A 23,460-nucleotide genomic window follows, 5' to 3' on the forward strand; every position below is an offset into this window, starting at 1 on the left:
TAATTACCGAAATATACTGTAGAAGAATGGGAACCTTGTTTTCTAGTTTGAATAGAATAAAAGTGCATTTGAGACTGTGTTCCTGTATTTCATACGCAGTTGAGAGAAAGTTCACTATTAAAGATACCGGTAAATCTAACAGAAATGTTATATGAAATGTTTTGTAGAGGCAAAGCTATGGCATTAACATTTTAAGAACGGCTATGGACTCAAATGCATTTCTTTCAATTCTTTCTCCCATCTCTCATCTCCTTTAATGTTTCTAAGTTCCAGTTTTGGAGACTGTGGAGGATAAAGAGATTTATGAAGCCTAAACTCTGATCTCCAATACGTACAGTGGCTCAGTGTAGCATGAATACAATTCCTATGCTCTACTGTATTCTATATAGATGAATACTGCTCATATGTACAGTATCACTGGAGCAAATCTGTGTCAAAATATTATTAGTAGTTGTACCAAAGATAAAATTCCTACAATTTTCAATGGAACTTGAAAAATGGTGGTGTTGGAATTGTGCCCCAAATGTGTGATTCAATTACTATCCTTGGTGATAAAAAATATAAATGCCCCTGTCCTGTTTCTGAGCTGTTCCCTTTAAGAGGCAATACAAACGTGCAAACTTTTTGCGAGTTTAAAAAAAAAATAGGATTAAAGGGGGGCGCGCACGCAGTGTCAAAGAGGATGGGAGCTCTCTGAATCAGCACCGTGGACTCTGCAACAATCGCAGATGAAATAACGCTCCATACAGCTTAAACTTACCTAAAAAGTCCTCCCCCACTATCAGAATCTGCAGGGATTCCGCTCAAGAAAGACAGAAAGTTGCAGCCTCCTGCAGTGTCCCGTTTCTTCACTAAATCGGTTCTCCCGTGATGGCTCCCTCGTGTGCACGCGCATGCACAGGAACAGCAGGCTCGGCCACAACAACAAGAGGAAAACTTTATAGAACCAGACCAAGAACAAGGTATAGAGGAAAATACCCAAATCACCCCAAAAGCTTTGAAAGAGCTGTTTAAAGTGATGCAGGGTGTTTTCCAAGTGGCTCTGGATAAGGCTGTGGCTGAATTTAAGGCAGAGCTGACTTCCCTGATGGAGCGAATAACATAGCTGAAAAATAAACTGGAAAAATCCCTGCAGAGTCAGGGTTCAATGGAAGATGAGTTATTTAGGCTTAACGACGGAATCAGGACCCTGAAAGATAACGTCGACGACCTGGCAAATCAGGAAAGAAGGCAAAATCTCTGAGTAATAAACATCCCGGAAGCAATTGATCCGGAAGAGTTGCAACCTTATTTAATATAACTATTTACCTAAATAGCTCCGTTTCTTCTAACAAGCGACCTGCATATGGACAGAGCACATTGAACTTTGGGTCCAAGATTTCGCGGACCCTCAGAAAAGCAGGGATTTAATAGTAGAATTACACTACTACACCACTAAGGAGAAAATAATCAGAGGTTGCAGGAATTGAGAATATTTGGACTTTGAGAATTCCAAGATTCAGATCTTCCAAGATCTTTCCAAATCTACAATTTCAAGAAGAAGAAGCCTCCGCCCTGTCACAGCGGTCCTCAGGGATAACGATATCCGCTATAGATGGGCTTTCCCATTCCGACTAGTCGTAAACAAAGACAGGAGTCAAGTTTCGCTAAGATTCCCGGAAGAGGCTTAGAATTTCCTAGGAGCCCTTGGCCTACACGAGCAACCGACTGTGAAACTGCAGAGTAAGGCCCGAGAGATCGTAGGAGGCCTTACAATAAAGAGAAAGAGATGACCGTTCGGAGGTTCCCGAGACCACCCACCCGACCTGAGGGAGCAAAATGCCCTGTCTCCATGGTTAAAAACTGGTCAGATGGAGGAAGAGGTGTATGGTCTGCGGCGAACTTTCTTCCTCTGCGACTTTGATATTTTCGCTGGTTCTCTGAGGTCCGGTCGGACCTAGGAGGGGAACCAAGAATCTAAGGGTAAAAGGGGACGATAGACAGCACTCTGATGGTGTTAAATATATGCAATTGCAGGGTGCACGGAACAAAAGGGGACCCTTATTCCCCTGTATAGTACTAACAAATCTACGTAAGTACCAGCACTCACTGTCTAATAGCTAAATGATGAAAACAGTTGTAATGCAGAATAAACATTTAATAATAAAATGAACCAGAAATAAATCAAATGTGTTTGCAGAAACCAGTATCACAAATGGGCATGTCACAAAGTGAGGGGTGGGGGGGGGAAAGAAGGAAAAGGGGAAAAAACATGAAACATAAGGAATATACACAAAAAAAAACGGAGAACGGAAAGTATGCTAGATGACTTTCTAATAGACTTAAAGTTATTTTTGTTAAATCTCTGTGGGTAAATAGATTCTACCGATTTATACCAATTTTATTAAGGATCTAATCTTTATCCCCAATTATAGGCTAAAGCAGTAAAATTCAGGGCATTATTGAAAACCCTGCTCTCTGATTGGTTAAAATTCCGGGCATTATCCAATCAGTAATGCCCGGAATTTTCGCATCTTGCAAAGTGCAGTTTTCAATCTGTTTATTTCCAGTCAATCAGCTTTCAGAACAGCTGAGACAGTGCAGGGGATTGGATAGATTGAAGTAACAGCTCTGAGACAGGGCAGGGGATTGGTCAAAAAGTCAGCCACGGTTTGACTCCTCCCCCTCCCGAGCTGAATGAGATTTTCTGAGCAGATTCAGTTGAATTGGGGGGGGGGGGGGTGGGGGGTTGGGGTGGGGAGGGGGGAGGGAGTATGCAAAGAAGTAAGTGGCTGTCTGCAGTTTGTTTGTGGCTGCAGTTTGTGTGAGTGTGTCAGTAGCAGTGTGGGTGCTGTTGTGCTGTATATGTAACGGATATTCCCTGTGAATACAGACGCTACTAATGCTGTATTTACCTGTGTGGCCCTCAGGAGCCTAAGCCTCTGCATGGAGAGCCTGGGGTACATATATATATATATATATATATCACAACATCTCGTGGTGCAACGCCTCCACCTGAGAGGGATCCCGACGGAGCGGGAGGAGTCCCTCACAGGACACAACACAATAATACTCACTGGTATAAACAGAACGGTCTTTACTGAACACATGCACATATGTATACTTATACTCTATATGGATCTTAACAATACTCGCTCTCGTTGAGAGTATTATCCTTCCCAACCACCGTGTACCACACACCATGTCCAAGTGTACTATACAGGGCCCTTGGACACTCTACCACATAAGTGTCCCCAAGTGATACCCCCACCCTTTAGGCATGCTTCTTGCGTTGCTGTACAGTGTTGGTGCACTTGTAGAACGATACCTGCCCGGGACTCTGGCCCCGGGTTCAGCAGACTACAACAAGGATTCCGTCCAGTCCTATGTCGTCATCCGCCACCGCGTGGGGTGAATTCCGGCGTGGATAATATCACTGTAAGTCTCGGTGTCTTTGGTGGCGTTCTGAGCCCAGAACCCACCTTGCAGGGCTGCGCTGCGTAGCACTGTGTCCCTGACTACCAAACAGATAATGGGGCAGAGTCCCTATCTAGAGCCTTTCCCTATAGCACAACAAGCTGGTAATATGGCTCAGGACCTCACTGGGGCCTAGGGGGCTGCAGGCCTAATGCAGTGGGTCACAGACCCCTGCACTAACCTCCTACCCCTAGCTCTTCCTGGTCCCGACTTCTAGCGTGGGCTCAGCGCGCGAAATGTATCCATATCTCTGTGCAGGGGGATCGGGCCATGCTAATTGCTCCCTGGCATCATGTGGTACGCTCCTGAGGCTCATGGGACATGTAGTCCCTGCCCATAGCCTCTCCTCATTGGCCGCCTCTTCGCGCGCTTGCACTGTGCATGCGCAATCTCTCTGAGGGCCTCCGCAACTGCTGCTGTACTGCACATGCGCGAAGGACAACATGGCGGTGCCCTGTACCGTCGGGCCACCGCGGAGCCTCCGGAGCACTAGAGCGCTCCCTGCTCTGCCCCCACCCTTTAGAGATGCCGGCGGGTCCACCGCTTGGCTCTGGCGGCACTCACCCTTGCCCCTGACAGCGGAGGTAACGGGGGTCCGGGGCTACATATATCTTTGAAGAAGTGCTGTGTGTGTGTGTATAGAGTTCCAGTGTGTGTGTGTGTGTCAGCAGCAGTGTTTATGGGTGTAGCATGTGTGTGTGTAGCAGCAGTTTGTGTTTAGAGGTGCTGCGTTGTGTGTAGAGGTGCTGTGTATAGAGGTGCAGTGTTGTGTGTAGAGGTGCTGTGTTGTGTATAGAGGTTCCGTGTGTGTGTGTGTGGGTGTGTGGTGTGTGTAGAGGTGCTATGTTGTGTGTAGAGGTGGGGGGAGGGGAGAGTGCAACGTTTAGTAAGTGGCTGCATTTTTTATTGTGGCTGCAGTGTGTGTGTGTGTGTGTGTGTGTGTGTGTGTGTGTGTGTGTGTGTGTGTGTGTGTGTGTGTGTGTGTGTGTGTGTGTGTGTGTGTGTGTGTGTGTGTGTGTATAGAGCTCCAGTGTGTGTGTGTGTGTGTGTGTGTGTGTGTCAGTGTCAGCAGCAGTGTTTATGGGTGTAGCATGTGTGTGTAGCAGCAGAGTTTGTGTGTGTAGAGCTGCTGTGTTGTGTGTGTGTGTGTGTGTGTAGAGCTGCTGTGTTGTGTGTGTAGAGGTGCTGTGTTTTGAGTGTAGAGGAGGTGCTGTGTTGTGTGTCTAGAGCTCCAGTGTGTGCTTGTGTGTGTAGAGGTGCTGTGTTGTGTGTGGTGTGCTGTTGTGTGTGTAGCAGCAGTTTGTGTGTGTGTGTGTGTGTACACAGAGGGGGCGGCAGTGTGTGGATATAGATATCTGCAGTGTAAGCGTATATAGAGGTGTTTTCATGTATTTACCATTTTATCTTAATAAAAAAATATATTTAACTATACAAAAGTGTCTATTATTTATGAAATAAGCCTACATTTAGCCTATAATAGTAATAATCCCCTCAGAACAGGGCATTACTGGGCAATAATGCCCTGGCTGGGTTAAAGTCCCTCGGCTTCGCCTCAGGCCTTCAACTCTTCCAGCCAGGGCATTATTGGCCAGTAATGCCCTGTTCTTCGGGGATTATTACTTAAATATTATAGATATAAGCTGTAAATTCTATAGGAAGAGTGAAAATATTTAGTGTAACGGTGTTTCACTGGGCCCTCCTGATCCTGACCCCCATATGTGAGAAACTGTCCCAATTACATGTAAGTGTGTAGTGGTGCACCTGCTGGCTTATAGGACTCCTGAGTCTCCCGCTGGGTGTTAGTGGGGATATCACCATGACAGGCATCTGAGGTAGTGTTCTGAGTCCTACTCACATTCGGTACAGCGCCTCCACCCCATCAAGATCCCTACGGCAGCAGGGAGGAGTATCTGACGGGGAACTCCTTGGTGCATCTTCCTGGGGAATAACTCCAGACTCACACAGGAAGGGTATCTTGAACCAGGGCATCTTTAATGCCATCTCTTCTGGCAGACTGCCCATCACAGCAGCCGACACTTAGCCGCACATTTCGTGGAGGTACTCCATGCAGAAGATTCCTCCTCTCCCTTAATTAGGTTGGCTGTCCACCTCTCCCCTAAGGGAGACCACCAGCTGTGCCAGAGCCCTGGACACAGTGTGTAATCAGCTTGCACTTGACAGTCAGACTGTACTGCTACAGACCTTGGGATGAACTTGAACTCACTGGAACTCCCTTAACAACTAACTAACTTTAGGCAGTGCTGTGTAATGTATAGCTTCCAGAAAGACCCACATCTGTGTCACTAACAGTGGACACAAAGCATGCTGTCACTTCCTTTGCTACATATGACACTTCACCAGGGTTTGAGGGCAAACCTCCATGATAGTTACTGGCAACCCTGCCTTCTTACCAGGATTACTGCCAGCATGAGAGAGATCTGTACACCAATTTTACACATGGCTACAATCTCCCCTGCTGGGATCTAAATTTGCAGAACCTTCCTTCAGGTAGCACTGCAGCACACATCAATATACATTAGAATAGGAATACATTATCACAGAACACATCAGAAACATAATCACATAAACAGCTACATCCTGACCGGCAAGACTGTACTGCTCCTAAGGAGAATCTAGTTTAATAATAATGCATAGGGTCAGGTTTCTGCACCTCCCTCCCATTAGCATCCTTCACTGTGATACTATACGATCTGGGCGGCCCATTCTCTGGCCGGTACTCCATCTTATACATGAAAATGTTGCGCCCAACACTCCATACCCTCATCAAATAGCAGATCCTTTCCTCAGTCTTATGGGCTGCATGCTCAGACTTAGCCATAATATAGTCCTCAATAGTCTCCCTCTGCCAGTCATCCCTGTTATCCTCTATCTCCTGCATGAGAGGTTCAGGCACATATGGATATTCCGGACCATGAGACCGTTTGTATCTGGCAACTATTGCCCTGTAAGCCCTGCTGGTGCGGATAAGCTTTTTATTGCCTGCCCTGCCTGGCAGTACCCACGATAATGGTTCTTCAGGAGCAACCACGTCATATAATATAGAAGACCCTCTGGGAGTAACAAGGCCCTTTTGAATATCATACCACCACTTCCTTAACTCCTCTAGGCGTTCCTCATCGGAGTACTCACCTATATCCCACCAGTGATCAACTAAATCGCTTCTTATTCGTATGAACCGCGTACGGTCCAACCAGGCCTCATACCCCCAAACATAGGAGCCCACCATCTGGTTTCCCACTCTACAGCCTGCTCTCTCACTGCTACAGCCATCTCTCCTTCCTCCGGTTCTCCCCCAGAAGACACTCCTGATGTCCCTGTGGACCTAGAATTGGACCCAAGGCGTTTAGGCCTACCCCTCACATTTGCATTGTAATCAACAGAATTCATTCTCGACGACATTTCAGAAGCAATCATTTCCCTTCCCGATCCCTCATCGGAGGTAAAACATTCCCCCCAGTCCAGATTTGACCCAGTCCGTTCCTTAGAGGTATCCCGGGACTCCCCAGACCACCCTTGGCTAGACAGTGACACGGATGATGAGGTGACAGGGGCAGGGGTGTGGGCAATGGCCGGGGGCAGGGCAAAAAGAGACGTGGGCTGGCGATGCGGTACTACTATCCGCAGGGGGACAATACCGCAGCCGGTGCCAGCGGGTTGCAGTTCAGGCTCACCCGTATCTCGGTTCCCTGGCCTCATTGTGGCCTGCCGACTCTTGCTCTGCTCTGTTTCTGAAGGCCTGGTGCAGCACGACGGTCGTGATGGCGCGTCTAGCTTCCAGACGGTTCCGCTGTGTCCGCCGGAAGTGACGCCGTCGATCTCGCAGGACGAGGCTCCGCCATCTTGGGTTGGGTTCCCCACCGGAACCTCTTCCTCCAGAACGACATCCGCCACCGGATGTGATGGCTCTTCCTGCTGCTCCGCTTGGGCCTTGGCTGAGCCTTCCGTCTCCGTCGCTTCCATCGGTGCCTGTGGGGGGCAAGAAGGTGTCTCACCGCGCTGTTGGCCTGCGATGGGTCCTCTCTGCCTTCCGCACTGGGAGTCACCACGGCCGTGGGCTCATCCGCTCCGGTCGCACCAACGCAGGTGACCCAGGACTCTCCAGACTCAGCTCTGCTACATCACCGGTAAGTGCTGGCTCTTTTTCAGCACCGCTGTAGTGGTCCGCCGGTAGGCGCATCACCACCGATGTCGGGCTGGCTTGCTCTTCATCCGACGAGGCAGACTCGGATGCTGGCAAGGGTACCTCCGCAGGGGACCGACAGCGAGGTTCCGGGTTCTCGTTGCGGTTGCAGGCCCCAATTTCTTTTCTCTCCGGTGCTATCATTAGCAGGGATCCCCTTTCTCCGGGATCAGCTTTCTCTGTCTTGACTTTGGGCGAGGCTCCAGCCGTCAACTTGGCTGTCTTTCCTCCCGCCTCTGCGGCGTGCCCAGGCACAAAGGACTCCACGGCCCATAGGTAATGTATTGCACTGGAACTCCCTTAACAACTAACTAACTTTAGGCAGTGTTGTGTAATATATAGCTTCCAGAAAGACCCACCTCTGTGTCACTAACAGTGGACACAAAGCATGCTGTCACTTCCTTTGCTACATATGACACTTCACCAGGGTTTGAGGGCAAACCTCCATGATAGTTACTGGCAACCCTGCCTTCTTACAAGGATTACTGCCAGCATGAGAGAGATATGTACACCAATTTTACACATGGCTACATTAGTCTGAGGTTTAGATTGTTATATTGAACCGAAGGCAAATACTTGTTTCCCAATCTTTTTGCATAAAAGGGGCAGGAATTTGGAGGATGAGAAGTTTGGAGGGATGATTATGAAGGAGTCGTATTAAACAGAGTTTGGGGTACCCCCCCCCCCCTCATTTGGGCTTCTTTTAGCCCTTTATTTTGGTCCAGAGAAGGACCAATAGTTAAAAGGTTTTAGGATGGACAGTAGGTCCATTTGTTGATTTTGCTGTTTTCTGTTCTTCTTTTTTCCCCCTAATCTTTTTCCCTGTCCCAAGTTGTTCCCCCCCCCCCTTACCACACAAATCAACAGGGAGGATGCGCCTCCTTTCCTTTAAAGAGGATCGTAGTACGTCATTGGGACCAGGTAATGACACTGACACATGCACACTCCATTTCACACAATACGATAAGCAGAGAGCTAGACTCAACACGCAATTCATGACTAATCAATTACCTATAAAAGTAGTCACTCTAAATGTAAAGGGACTAAACTCGAATAATAAAAGGAGACTAGCCCCGAGAGAATTTAAGAAGATGCAGGTGGATATTTTGTTTCTCCAGGAAACTCATTTTAATAGCCAAGACCCACCCAACACTTTTCGGGGTACCTACCGTTAGTATATTATTATTCTTTTACCAAGAAGAAAAGAGGAGTAGCTATTTTGTTAAAACAAGATGTCCCATTTCAAATGTGTGACGGTGCTTGTCTCCAATCAGGAAGCGGACCCGCAGGGCTGAGGTAGGGATGTAAATTAACCGACCAGAGCCCAAGGACAGAGTCCTCTTAGAGTATCCGTAGTCAGTAAGCAGGCAGGAGGTCAGAGCTGGTGGCAGTGGTGCAAAGTCCAGGCAACATGCAAAGGGTCATGGCAGGCGGCAGGCAGCAAGGTCGGGGTCACGGTCCGGGGTCAGCATCAGGTATTCCAAAAGAACAGGCTAGCCACAGCAACAGGGAAGGCTCACAAACAAGGAAGGCTCAGCAACTAGAACCCAAGGTGGCCAGGAACAGGGAAGGCACGCGAACAAGGAAGACTCAGCAACTGGCTGCTATTTAAGCCCTTGAACAGGTGCAGTCAATATAGCAGGCTGCCTGTAATCAAAATGTCCACAGCAGCCAGGTAAGGGTGGGTTCCAGCCAAAGCCTGGGCTGGAACCCTTACAAAATGGAAGAAATAAAAAGAGATAAGGAGGGCAGATTTATAATGGTAAGGGGGTTCTTGTCAGGGGTTAAGGTAACTTGAGTGAATATATACTGCTGCGGCAGAGTTTATTCGAGCATTTGCCCGCTCTCTGCCGCAGCAGTAGCCTGGCGCGCGCCCGAGAGTGACGGGCGCGCGCCGAAGCAGCGGAAGAGCGCCCTCCGATCGGGGCGCTCTCCCTACCGCTGCCGGGTCCGCCGGGTCCCCCGGAACCCCCTGCCGCCGTCCCGCGATCGCGGGACACCAGGGCTCCCTCGGGGAGCCCCTGGACGCGCGTGCAGGGGGCGCACGCTCCCGAAGACGCGTGACCGCGCGTCTATGACGCGCGGCACGCCGAGGGGCGGCCACTAGCAAGCCGGGAGATTTCCCGGCTTGCGGTACCGACCACACTCGAATAAAGTGTGTCGGTACTGTATGCTCCGAATGATCAACAAATTTAATTTCTGATATCAATTCTAGAAGAAATTGGGAAGACCAACCCCAGGGGATATAATACTAGATGGAGATTTTAATATGACCCAGAACCCCCGATCTGGACAAATCCACGTCACTAAATCAAAAGCTAGCGAACGATGTACTTAACAAATCAAAAAGTTTTGGGAAACTCACAAAAGAATTCACACTCGAGGACGTTTGGCGCATTAAGGCTTGGGTCCCGCAGCATGCGCGACTGTGTGCGTGCCACTCACCAGCTCCTTACTTCCTCCCTAGTTGGCCCCAGTCCCTCCTCGCTGCCAGGCTCACTTCGCACTGTGACGCATCAGCCAGCATGGGCTACAATAGGATTGTGATCTCGAGCGGCAATGCGTCACGTGGTGTGGCAGGGAGCCAATGAGGAGGGGAGATCGCCGGCAGGGGGTTGGATCCTTCCTCAATGCTGGACACACAGACACACACTCGGACACACACGCAGCCCCCCCGTCATAGCCCCACCCACCCATTTTGGCCATCCCCCCGCGCCTAAAAACGGCTCCCTAAAGACCGCAGATTGCGGTGAAGTGCCGTGCATGCACCGACAGGACGCAAGGCGGGTGCGCCGGCATGTGCAGCGGGGCCTTTGCCTAAGAATAAAAGCCAAATAGACTATACATTTTATTCTCCCACTCTCGATATTTATACAATAATTGATTATATGTTTGAAGGGGAGTGATGTGCCTCCCCCTGCGTCATCGCGCTACTCCTTTTTGCGCAAAAATCGCCAAGCTATAGCCTCATTGGCTGAGGCTCCCAGCCAATAATAATGCCAGCTGCCCTGGGTATGTCTGAGGATAGGGGGAATGACGCGCATCTAACTTCAGCGCCCAGACCCCTTTGCCGACACGTAGCACGTCGTTGCTAGGCAACGACTATAAACAATACGTGCTACGTGTCGGCAAAGGGGTCTGGGCGCTGAAGTTAGATGCGCGTCATTCCCCCTATCCTCAGACATACCCAGGGCAGCTGGCACATCACTCCCCTTCAAACGTGTATACGGCAATCAGTCATTCTGTGCGCAGGGAGTCCCAGCCAATTAGATTATACATCAGTGATTTTCGCGCCAAAAACAGGGAGCGCGATGACGTGATAAATCAGTGGGGATGAATGGTGCGGATCAGCTCTATGACTAAGGACTATACCAGTCCGAAACGCGTCAGAGTGTGTGTCCCCTGTACCATGCTGCTTCAATAAAGGATATTTTTAACTACACCTTGCTGGTCCTCTACCCTATTTTGCTGTGCACCGCAGGAATCTTTGGATTTCAACCTCTATGTGAATATTGAGCGTGCTGCACGCTACATTGGAACAAGCCTGCTGTGAGTATATTTCTCCCTCATAGGGATATTTCATGACCTGGAATAGTGCTGCAGCATAAGGGTTGGGTATGGCCGAGTCCCATACAACAATGGTATGTTAACCTTTATTTCATTATGACACATGGACTACTGCCATTACATTGAGTGTCTTTGTTGCTGCATTCATATAGCACTGGGTCTCATTACTCTACCTGCTGGCTGATACAGTTTCCTGTCACCATGATATGTGGACTTATACTTATTATTGTCTAAAGGTTCAGATTTGGATTGAGCACTGTGATTGGGACACACGCCCCAAACCACCGATCGTGTCTAAATGATTCGCTTTTTAATCAGTCCGGAATCTTGGAGGAGATAAGGAATATATTGGTAGATTATTTTCAAATAAATAAAGGTTCAGTTGAGAGCCCGACCACTCTCGGGGAAGCCCATAAAGCCTCTATTAGAGGTCAATTTATTTCAATAGCTTCATATACAAGAAAATAATAAAAAATCTCAACCAGCGAAAGTTAATGGCAAAAATAATTGAGTTTGAACAGAAACATATAAAGCGCCCATGCAGGAAGATTTATACATTTCTATGCCAGGCCAGGGAGGAATTACATAGATTAAGATTGGAAGGTACAGAAAAGGCACTAAAGTGGACCCGTCAGACCTATTATGATAAGGGTAATAAAGCAGATACGTTGCTCACAAGTAAGTGAAGAGGAGTTAAATCTAAAACACAAGTCTCAGCGATAAGACGGTATAATAGGGAAATCACATATAACCCTTTCCAAATTGCAGAGGAGTTTTCTAAATATTATAATAAATTGTATAATCTGGATTCATCAGACCCCAATTTTAATAAAGCATCTATAAAACAAATGTGTAGCTATTTACAGGCTTGTGATTTCCGAAAGCTGTCTACGGAAGAGCTGGAGGGTCTGAATGCTAAAATAAATATTTTAGAATAAAAGAGAGGTTATTAAAGGTTTGAAACCCTCAAAAGCCCCAGGTCCGTATGGATTGTCAAATACAGCTTAACCCTGTTATAGCGCGACCCGTTATAACGCGAATCCGCTTATAACGCGGTTTTCAGGTGGCTCCCTGTCGGGAGGAGGGGGGGGTGTCGGGAGGAAGGGGGGTGTCGGGAGGAGGGGAGTGGTGTCGGGAGGGGGGGTGTCGGGAGGGGGTGGGGCAGTTGGGAGGAGGGGGGTGGTGTGGTTACCGGTAGGGGGGGTGAGTGAGGAGCAGGCTGGACTCAGAGGGCCACGTGGGCTAGGCCCAAAACTGATTATGCCGCAGAGGGCCGGTAGTTGTGGGGGCCTCGGGGGGGGAGGAAGTGGATGCCGGTGGAGGGGGATGGATGTCGGTGGTGGGAGGTAAGGAGCATGTTGCGGCTGGACTCGGAGGGCCGCTGCTGGAGGACGTGTAGGGCTTCCGGCCACCTCTTCCTTTCTTCCCTCCTTACTCCCTCCTGATCGAACGCGCGGCGGCCATTTTTAAAAAAAATTAGCGCGACCCCGGATCTAGCGTGGTCGGATCGGGTGGCCCCCGAGGACCGCGCTATAATGGGCTTGAGCTGTATATACTATAAAAAATACTTTGGTATTTTAGCTCCGTATCTCCTAGATATGTTCAATAGTTTTTTAAAGGGAGCCCAGATTCCTATGCAAATGTCAAAAGCAAATTTGGTAGTGATACCGAATGAAGGTAAAGATCCAATGAGTTACGCAAGTTATAGGCCAATTTCACTTTTTAATACGGATTTAAAACTTTATAGTAAAATTTTGGCGAATAGATTAAATGTAATTCTTCCCCGCCTAATACATAATGATCAGGTAGGTTTTACAAGTAAGCGTCAAGCTTCGGATAATACACGTAAGATTATTAATATAATAGATTACTGTATATAAACTTTTCTAGACCCAATGCGATGTTATTGAGTTTAGATGCTGAAAAAGCGTTTGACAGAATTAAGTGGGATTTTCTAGATAGAACTTAGTTTTTTCCGGTCCATTTTTGAAAGGGGGTCCAGGCTCTAAATGGCTCCCCAACGGCTTCTTTAAAAATGCCAGGAGGGGAGTTAAATCAAATCCCTAGATAGGGATTGTGACGATGAAAGGGTCCCCTCACCAATTAAAGCATTATGCCCAGCTGGGGGGGGCTCTGAGTCATAAAAGGTGACAGTGGTGTGTCAGTGATGCGGGCCACGGCTGACTGCAGTCCTAAAATGTATTTTAACCTGTCTAAAATGTGCCCATGGGGAATTGTGAGTGTCAGCTCTTCAACCCAATTGTGGTATATAACTGTTGGTATAATAAAGATGTATGTGGTTTTACTGTTCCAGGAGTGCTAACCAGCGGGGAGGTGCCAGGCGTGAGAGTCAGGGAGGATTTTACAGTAAACTGATGTCAGGGTGTGTTTGGGTACACGGGGTGGGCCCATGTTGCGTGTTACCCCAAAACATGCACTCAGGAATCTCCCCAGATTCCTGAGGACATGAAGAACACAGACCCCTGGCTAAAATCCTCCCCGGAACGCAGGTTGCAGCTCACCGCCAAATCCCCCTGCTTCAGCACAAACCAGGGCAGTAAAACCGGGCAGGGAACTGGGTTACATTCCAGGTCCTGAGATATGCCCGATTCACCGGACCCAGTGAGGGGTTCCGTAACTCTCTCACCAGGGATAAGGTGGAGAGAGTTGTAGGGGTTCAATTTTGAGTTAAAGCGTAGTGTGTCAGCTCCGCAGCCAACTGCGGGCTACAAGCCTGTAATGTGTTAGAATTGTCTTTGTGTGTCCCCACCAGGGACAAGGTGGCAAGAATCATATCATGTGTTAACTGTTTGAATTATGGTAACAATGTTTTCTGAATAAGGGGGAAAAGAGTATGGGTTTTAGCCATCCCCCAAGATTTCTAGGTTTGAAGTAAGGTCAGAGGAAATCATTGAGCATGGCTAAGAACCCCATTTGCATAGGAAGCTGAAAGGGCTTGATTGGAGTTGGGTGTAAAAAGTACAAAGAGTGGGTTTGTGGTATGTTAACACCTATTTGCAGGCCTGTTGTATATGGCTAATAGAGACAGCTAAGGCCATGTCTGGAGCATTGGGGGTGAAATATAGCACAGTTATGTACACAGGGGGCCAAGCCTCAAAGCATTTCTTGACAAAGGGGGTATAGAAGGCCAGGGGCGTGGCTACAGAACTGAAGTTAGGAGTACATTTAGATATGTAAAAGCAGTTTTTAAACGTCATTTGGGGGAGGAGTTTTACTCTGGGGTAAGACTGTTAATCTCACCACTGATTTAGGACCGGGAAGTATGCCTGGCTAGATATACTAAGCGGCTTAGGGGCAAAGTTGGCACATGCTCGCAGCATACTTTGAAGCTTCTGCCAGGCTACCTGAAGTACCGGCGGAGCGTGCCCATAGGTGAGAGTAGTAATTCCCACGCTGTGATTCGCTGCAGACTGTAAAGATGGGGCATGTGAAGTTTCAAAAGCTGGTGCAGCCATCAGAAGTTGGTTCCATCAGTTCTATCTAAGTTCCATCAGTTCCATCTAAGAGACATCTGAGATTAAGTTCCATCTTGTAAGCAGATTCATCTAAGCTACAGCGGGCGATACAGAGACTATTTCATTGCCACTAAAGATTTGTGTCCAGCTTCCAGTATTCGCAAGGACTAAGGATTGGCTAATTAATCCTGCATTGGTGGGAACGAACATATTACTTTTGGCGAAGAAACAGGGGTTGCCGCTAGCGCCCCTAGCCAAGGACTGTTACATGGCTCTTTTTGTGCAGCAACCCCACGTGTGGGAATTCCTGCCTAGAGACGTAATTTCTGTGGATTTCGTTCTGTGGACATTTTATTTCATTTGACCCCATTATAGTAAGTGTTTATTCATGATAATTTTGTAATAAAAGCTGTGTGTGTTCTTTATGTGAATAAATAGCAATCGCAAGGGTCGGAAAAAAGATTTTCAGAGTAAATGAGGTCCAATCAATGGAGAGATTAACAGCCTATGTAAGACATAATACAAGAACGTTTCTTCTGCTAATACCTCCTCCTCCTCTATTGATCTCTCTGTGGGGGTACCCCAGGGCTCTGTCCTGGGACCTCTTCTCTTTTCTCTGTATACACTCTCTCTAGGTGACCTAATAACATCTTTTGGGTTTAACTATCACCTCTATGCTGACGACACACAAATATATTTCTCAACACCCGACCTTACACCTACTGTACAAACCAAAGTTTCTGAATGTCTCTCTGCTATATCATCCTGGATGGCCCTCCGCCGCCTTAAACTCAACATGGCTAAAACAGAGCTCCTCATACTTCCTCCCAAACCTGGCCCTACTACCTCCTTCCACATTACTGTTGGAACTACGATCATTCACCCAGTAGCCCAAGCACGCTGCCTTGGGGTCACACTCGACTCCTCTCTCACATTTGCCCCTCACATTCAAAACATTTCTAAAACCTGTCGCTTTTTCCTCCGCAATATAACAAAGATACGCCCTTTCCTCTGTTGCTCGACTGCTAAAACTCTGACTCAGGCCCTCATTCTCTCCCGTCTTGATTACTGTAACCTCCTGCTGTCCGGCCTTCCTGCCTCTCACCTGTCTCCCCTACAATCTATCCTTAACGCTGCTGCCAGAATCACTCTACTCTTTCCTAGATCTGTCTCAGCATCTCCCCTCATGAAATCCCTCTCCTGGCTTCCGATCAAATCCCGCATCTCACACTCCATTCTTCTCCTCACTTTTAAAGCTTTACACTCTTCTGCCCCTCCTTACATCTCAGCCCTAATTTCTCGTTATGCACCATCCAGACTCTTGCGTTCTTCTCAAGGATGTCTTCTTTCTACCCCCTTTGTATCTAAAGCCCTCTCCCGCCTTAAACCTTTTTCATTGACTGCCCCTCACCTCTGGAATGCCCTTCCCCTCAGTACCCGACTAGCACCCTCTCTATCCACCTTTAAGACCCACCTTAAGACACACTTGCTTAAAGAAGCATATGAATAGGACTGTGGCTATTCTGAACACATGGCACATAAAGCTTGGCCCCCTGCAGATGCACTTACCAGATTTCCCTACTGTCTCTGTACGTTCTCCCTACCTACCAATTAGACTGTAAGCTCCTCGGAGCAGGGACTCCTCTTCCTTAATGTCTAAAGCACTTATTCCCATGATCTGTTATTTATATTATCTGTTATTTATTGGATTACCACATGTATTACCGCTGTGAAGCGCTATGTACATTAATGGCGCTATATAAATAAAGACATACAATACAATACAATACAATAAGGTATGGGAGCCCTGGTACTCTAAGCGGAATCTGTGAATCAGTGGGGGTAGAGAGTTGTATCCTCTCTCAGAGAGTTGATTATTGTGTGAAGTGTGTGATGTTGCTGTTAGTCATTGACGATATATTTTACAATACCTGCGTTAAAAATGTGGTACTCCCCCCCCTCCCCTTTTCTATTTTTTGTATACCTTCCTTTACCAGTTACAAAAAAAATAGGATTAATGCAGAGGGTCCCTGGAGCTGAACCCCATTAATTTCATCTCCGGTTTACCTTTGCTTCTGGAGCTACTTACCTCCATGGGGGGGTGCTGGCAGACACTCCGCTCGGCTAGCAGGGATCATGTAATGGCCGCTTTTCAAATCTCCCGCTCCCTGCGGCCAATGGGAAGCCATGATGTCATCCGGTGCGGCTTCCTATTGGCCTACGTGAAGCGGGAGCATTCAAAAGCCGAGAGACACTGGCACCCTCTTCCAAGGTAAGTATCACTGGAAGCAGGGGGTTGCCGGAGCTGAAATTAATGGACTCACCCCACTGGCTTCAATACTACGTAAAAAATATATATATACTGTAGCAAATACATTTCTCCGCTTGGATTGCTCCTTTAAGTAAAACAGACTTTTAGACTTGTTATTACAATGTAAAAGAGTTGGGGGAGAGGATAGTAATATTTTGAGTAAAACTGAAATAGGCTTCTGAGGGGATTGCTTCTATAAAGTTTTTTTTAACATGCTTATCTTCCATAGGAAACATTCAAACACGCTTCTGGTTTCAGTTATGATTTAATAATAAACCTATAGGGGGCTGGGGCGCGGGCCAACTTTATTGTCATGAACTTATAGCTTTGTGTGTATCATTTATGTATGTTAACACAACAGCATGTATGTAGGCATATATACTGTACACCGTACCTGTGCTTGGAAGGATTATGCTAAAGTCATTAAGAATGAAGTGATCCATTGTTATAGTGATATTATTCATTGTATAAGCAACTGTCTTGTTGGATTAATCAAGTGCATTTTTGCCAACGAGCGTATATTGCTCAATCTTTATTTATTTTTCTTCTTGAGACTTAAGCTACTGTATGCAAAAGATGCACAAAGAATCCACCTTTTTGACCTTGGTACACATACTGTAGTCTGACTCTTTGATATTTCCCAAGTCTGAAGTAACACCATCTATAAAATAAGCATGAGCCATAAAAGTCACACATTTGGCGTTTCCTTGCATTAAAACATAAAATATGGTGTTTATATACGATATCTTTAAGTAATTGTGTTTGTGTTTAATTGTTCTTGTTTAGGGCATGGCATTCTCTTTGGAGGAAAGGCAGCAGCTCGGGATCCATGGATTGTTGCCTCCTTGCGTTCTCAGTCAAGATGTTCAGGTTCTGAGAGTTCTTAGGAACTACGAGCGGCAGAAGTGTGACCTTGACAGGTAAAACACATGGCGGAATGAAACATTTTGTGCAATAGAATTATCAGCGATGTTTAGAACTGTTCTGGATATGGTCTCTGTCTGCATTCCAAATTTACAACTCTTAGAGAACTTGGATTACAGTAGAAGCCTGGAAAATGCTTTATACGTCTCAAAACTGCATCAGGTACACATATAAATTGTGGGGGTGTTAAAGCATTGTTGCATTATGATAGGAAAATCCTGGAACCATTTAAAAACACACAGAGGCTTAAATTGTGTGATGGTTAAACTAAATGCCTGTTATACCAGAAGAGACTGGCAATTTGCTTTTCAGCCAGTGTCTGTTTCTCTTGGCTTTCTCCAGTCCCCGCTGACATAGGTTTTACACGTAACATACATCATATGAAAGCTAATATGAAGGAGATTTAACCAATTGCCGTCCCCTCTATCACTAAGGAAAATAAGGAAGATATAATTATCTCCCATTAGTTTGCAATTAGGAGGAGCTTTTTGGGACAGGGTCTACCCTTTGTCTTATGTTGTCATCTACCTATAGCACTTATCCCCATTGTTTGTATTTTATTTACCTCGTATTGTAATTTTGTTGGCGCTACATATATACCACTCTACATACAAGACAAGCTTTAATTTCAGCTAATTATAAGTATGTATATTCTCACACTGAGAAAATAAATGGTACTGCCCCTTTTAGTCAGGCTGAGTGTGAAACAACACTTTAGATAATGCCTATCATAAACAAGGAGGGTTTAGAGGCCCTAGTTCCAAACAGCACACTGTGCTGAATTTAGCGTTACAGTTGTGGCCAGCAGGGTTTTAACCGTGATTTACTCAGATGATAGCCAGACTAATGTAGGTAATGTACTAATTCATACAGATGTAGCCAGACTAACTGTTAGCGCTGGATCTAGAACAATAGCGCAGACAAAGGGACCTCCAGTGGTGTAGCAAGTAAAATCAATTTATTAAACAGGTAGTGTAAAAAGTTTGCACTCACGAATTGAAGCTTATAACAAGCATTAGGAGGCTATCCAAAAGGTGCGGCTGTGCACCGATTGTTCCTGATTGGATTCCCTTTTAGGAGATCTGATGATGATGAGGGGGAGAGCTGATGATGGTGATTTTTTACTATGAAAGGGCGGTGAGGTGAGAGAGGACCAGTTGCTAACATTTCTGAATCCCACCACTGCATAGTACCATCATACTTCGAGCACTGATATTTATTACTTATGTCATGCTCAGATTACCAATGTTGTAGAGCTATGCTGCAGCACTGCTTTAGCTCTATATATACTGTATATGACTCTCAGCGTTTGCTGTGACCTTAAAGGTACAAAGAACTGAAGTTGTTAAACCATTTTGTAACTACTGCCAGATGTGCCACAGTAGCCCATTGGGGAAAAAATCCACTGCACCTTCTGCAGATCTCTTGACCAGATGCATATGGGATATAATGCTAGTGGAGAAACTTAGACATATAGTACAGTTACTGACTCCTTGGAAGAGTTTTAATCCATTTGCTCTCCTTGGATTCAGTTTCATGAGCATTAGTCTGATCCAAACTCATTCAACTAATAATTATCAGTATACAATGTTGGTTATATTTATTACTGATCTCTAAGGATTAGACATTCGGTTATTTTAATCTTATTCTTTTAATTTAACATCTTTTGCTTGCTCTTTTGCTTCTACAGTATACAGGTAGTCCTCGCTATCCAACGTTTCGCTTTACAACGGATGGCATTTCCGACACTTTACAATACCTCACTATGGGCCATTTTTCGACGCCGGAATGCGTTATCCGACGCTCACTGCCACTGATTAACATGGGACTCACTTTACAACGGTTTCACTATCCAACGCTGCTTCCAGAACAGATTCCGTTGGATAACCGAGGACAGCCTGTATATGTAGTCTTCATATTACTAATAATCTGTACATAATGGCTATTTTGCGGTTCATTCTTATCAAAGAGCTGTACAATAAGACATTATCCTGCTTTGGTATGTCTGCTCTTTATTCTGTTTTGATAAACCAATAAAGAAGTATATTTGGGGGGAGGGAAAGATATAAACAGGTAAATTATTTCCCTCTTTTCTTTTTCTCACTTCCCAACTAGAGAAACTGTCCAAAATGCATTCGCTAAATGTTAAGCATTGCTTTTCTCCAGAATTTGATTCCTTGCAAAACATGTTGCCAAGCTTAACAATGTTGCCAAATTTAGCACGCCTTCAGCTAAATATCACCAGATAGCGAGCGAAACATGGTGTGTGCCGTTTCTAGTCTCAGTATTTAAGCGAACTTTGCAAGCGAACCGTGTGATTTTACAAAATGATAGAATTTTGCAAATGATCCAACAAAATTGCACATTGACTGAACCCAGGGGTTCTCAACTTCATTCTTCAAAACCCCATGAACAGGTCAGGATTGCAGGAAATCCCTGCTTCAGCACAGGTGGCTCAATCGATGCTGAAGCTGGGATATCCTTAGAACCGGACCTGTTTGGGTTTTTTGAGGACTGTAGTTGAGAACCCCTGACTTAATCTATAGAGAATCGCATGTGTACCCTTACATAGTCACTGCTTGTGCTCTCATGCGAAAGGTTTGCACATCTCTACTACCAAATAGGAAGGGCTTTTGTTAACATTTGCCTTGTTCAAGAAAAGACAAATCAGACACTTCTAAATCGGTTACATCCTCCAGTATACATGTACTGTAATAAATTTAACATGGTAATTAAGCAGCACACTGCAGCGGTGGATATACTTAACGGCCTTTGTGACTTGTGCCCTGCATAGCAACATCTAGCTTTTTATGGGGTGTTGAATTATTTCCTAATGTAGTAACACAATCAAGATTTGTATTGTAAAACAGACGTCACTTTACGAGCCAACAGACAATAAATTAATAATAAACATGATGAGCTTTCCATTTGCTGCAGTTACAGTATATGTTTTTTACATTATAAAAGAAAACAGTATTACACCATTTCAACGAGGAAATTGATAGGGATTACATACTGAAGTTGAAAAAAGGACAGTGTATCAGTGAGAGTGCCCCTATAATGACAATTTTGAACAACTTTTGAACATAACTGTGGCCCTAGATTAAAGGAGCAGAACATGTTGTTTTTTTTATAGGTGGAAGCAGGGGGTCCCCGGAACGGAACCACGTTAATTTCAGCTCCAGGGACCTCAGGATTAATAGGAGGTAGTTAACATCTGTTTCCTGGAAAAAAGAATAAAAAAGCAATACGTAGCCTTTAGAAGAATACGTTTCCTTGTGATCAGAATCAGAGCACTTAGGTTCTGTAGATACAGTATGAGCACCTAATGAAGTACGGAAGAGTATGAAGCTGTCAGCTTCCAACCAGTATAACTTTGGGTGAAGGTTGAAGCAACTAGAACGGTGCAATCGTCTTCAGCATCTCAATAAATACACTTTTATTGAAAGCTATTTTTTTCTAGGCCCATTGCCATACACATTCCCATATCATCAAGACGCTGCTGTTTGAGCAATTATTTTACAGCAGAGGGGCACGGGCTTGAGTAAAGAACAGACTGGAACGCATTAGTAGAACTAGAGTTCTTTCGTCGAAGACCTTTCAGTATCCTCTACTTCGTTCTGGAAAATGTTCTCAGAACCCCAGAGGGGCACTTGTGTCAGAGGAGTGAGAGGAGTTTTAACTACTACACTAGGTCCCATTATAGATATGTAGGCTCAGGTATTTTAGATTGGTGTTAAACCAACTGTTCCTTAAGTATAGAAAGGTCAGTCTTGAGGGGTGTGAATCCTTGTGTAATGTCTCTGCCACCTCTTTATTAAGTAGCTGCACTGTGGTATCAATGCTTAAAGCAGTAACTAACTTCTTTAAGGTCTTCAGAATAATAGAGTCAGCGATATGACTTAATACATTTAGATTTATTGTATTATAGTCGGCTCAATATCAGGAGATATCATTTTCTGAAAAAATAACCCTTTGGGCTGTAGAAGCGTACCTACTTCTTGACTAGACTAAATCTGAGCAGGGCAGATGAACTCTATGTGCTTATCAGCCACATTATGTCATCCTTGGGGAGTACAACACTCACAATAAACTGCAATTAATCAAAGGTTTGTGCTGGGAACGATTGCCAGAAGAAAAAAAAAAAGGGGAGCAGAATTGCTGTTTAAATGACTGAATACCTAAGTTCAGTCTTAGACTGTAAGTCTGCTACAACAAATCTTGGTTAATGAAGTGCAAAGACAATTTCTGGTCATGCATCTATTTAGGGTTTTTATAAATGGTGTTGGGTTCCTATCCTTGTACAGTTCAGAATTTTGTAAGGCCTTTAAATTAATCTTTTGGCGGTTTCCCCCCTTTGCTCCAGGGGTCTGCAACGTCTCAAGGAAGAAGAGACATTTTATAAAAAATCTCGTTCTCCAAAATATTCAGAGAGCCGCAACACATGCATGAATATTAACCCCCCGCAAACACACATATACTGTACACACACTAATAGGTATATACTGTTTAAGCTTTAACATACAACAAAATATGTGGGGGAGTTGTTACGCTGGTGCTGCCCGCAGACCAGACCCGTCCCTTCTACTGAGGTGAGGAACGTATATGGGCACGCACCCGCAGCAAAAGGAGCGTGTCCGGAGTGTGTTGTTTGTAGGCGTTGCCAGGCCAGGTGATGTTAGCTAGCAATACTCGCCGGTACCGGTAAAGAAGTGCCGTCATGGTTGCCGTTAGCCAAGGTCAGGGATTGGAGACTTCCGGAAGGTCGTTGTCCAAGCCGGGGTCGAGAGCCAGAGATAGACGTCCGCCAAGCCAAGTCGTAACCTGAGAGAATAAGAGAGTGAATGCCAGAGTAGTAATCCTAGTGGAAACTATGTCGAGCAATGAGTGAGTGGGAGGACAGGCATTATAAAGTGCGGCTGACCAATCAGAGGTGGAGGCAGGCCTGGAGGAGTGCGTGGAGCTATCCTGGATAGGTCCACTTGATTGGCAGGCAGGTGAGGACTCTTGTTTTGGCAGGAGGTCCTGTTCGTCTGCTGGGGGCGTGGTTTCACTTCTAGAGCAGTGAATAAATTATCTTCACCCGGCGCGCGCTGCTCACGCGCGCGGCCGGGACACACAGCAGCCGCATGGGAGAAGGAAGCGCACACAGGAGAGAGAGACCGCCGGGGACGACGGGGAACCCCCAGAGCAGTAGGAGGTAAGTGGCGCCAGCGAGGAGCACGCACCTCAGCAGCGGGGTTTTAAAAAGATGAGGAGGGACTGGGCCGCGGGCGCCGCGATCTCTGACTCCTCATAGGAATAAAATGCATCTCACAATAATAAGTCCCTTTATTTTTTCATTACAGTGCAGGAGAGAGCCAGGCAAGCAGCTGGGGAGACGTTGGCCTGGCGGCAACAAGAGGCTCAACCAGCGCCGGCCGGGCCCCCCGCAGCCAGGATAGTGAGGGAGAGAGGCAGCAGCTGCGGCTCGGCAACCTGCAGAGAGCCGCAAGCAGGAGCGGAAAGAGATGCAGATTGCCGAC

General features: G+C 46.1%; 1 protein-coding gene across 1 annotated transcript in view; it reads left to right on the forward strand.

The window, feature by feature from the left end:
• ME1 (malic enzyme 1) overlaps nt 1-23,460 on the forward strand; it is a 352,953-nt gene that overhangs the window by 92,908 nt on the left and 236,585 nt on the right. The window contains exon 3 of the mRNA XM_075597942.1: nt 17,798-17,931. Within this exon, the coding sequence (XP_075454057.1) occupies nt 17,798-17,931 (134 nt within the window). The remainder of the gene's footprint in view (nt 1-17,797; nt 17,932-23,460) is intronic.

This window comes from Ascaphus truei, chromosome 4 (assembly GCF_040206685.1).
Source record: "Ascaphus truei isolate aAscTru1 chromosome 4, aAscTru1.hap1, whole genome shotgun sequence".
Lineage (NCBI taxonomy): Eukaryota > Metazoa > Chordata > Amphibia > Anura > Ascaphidae > Ascaphus > Ascaphus truei.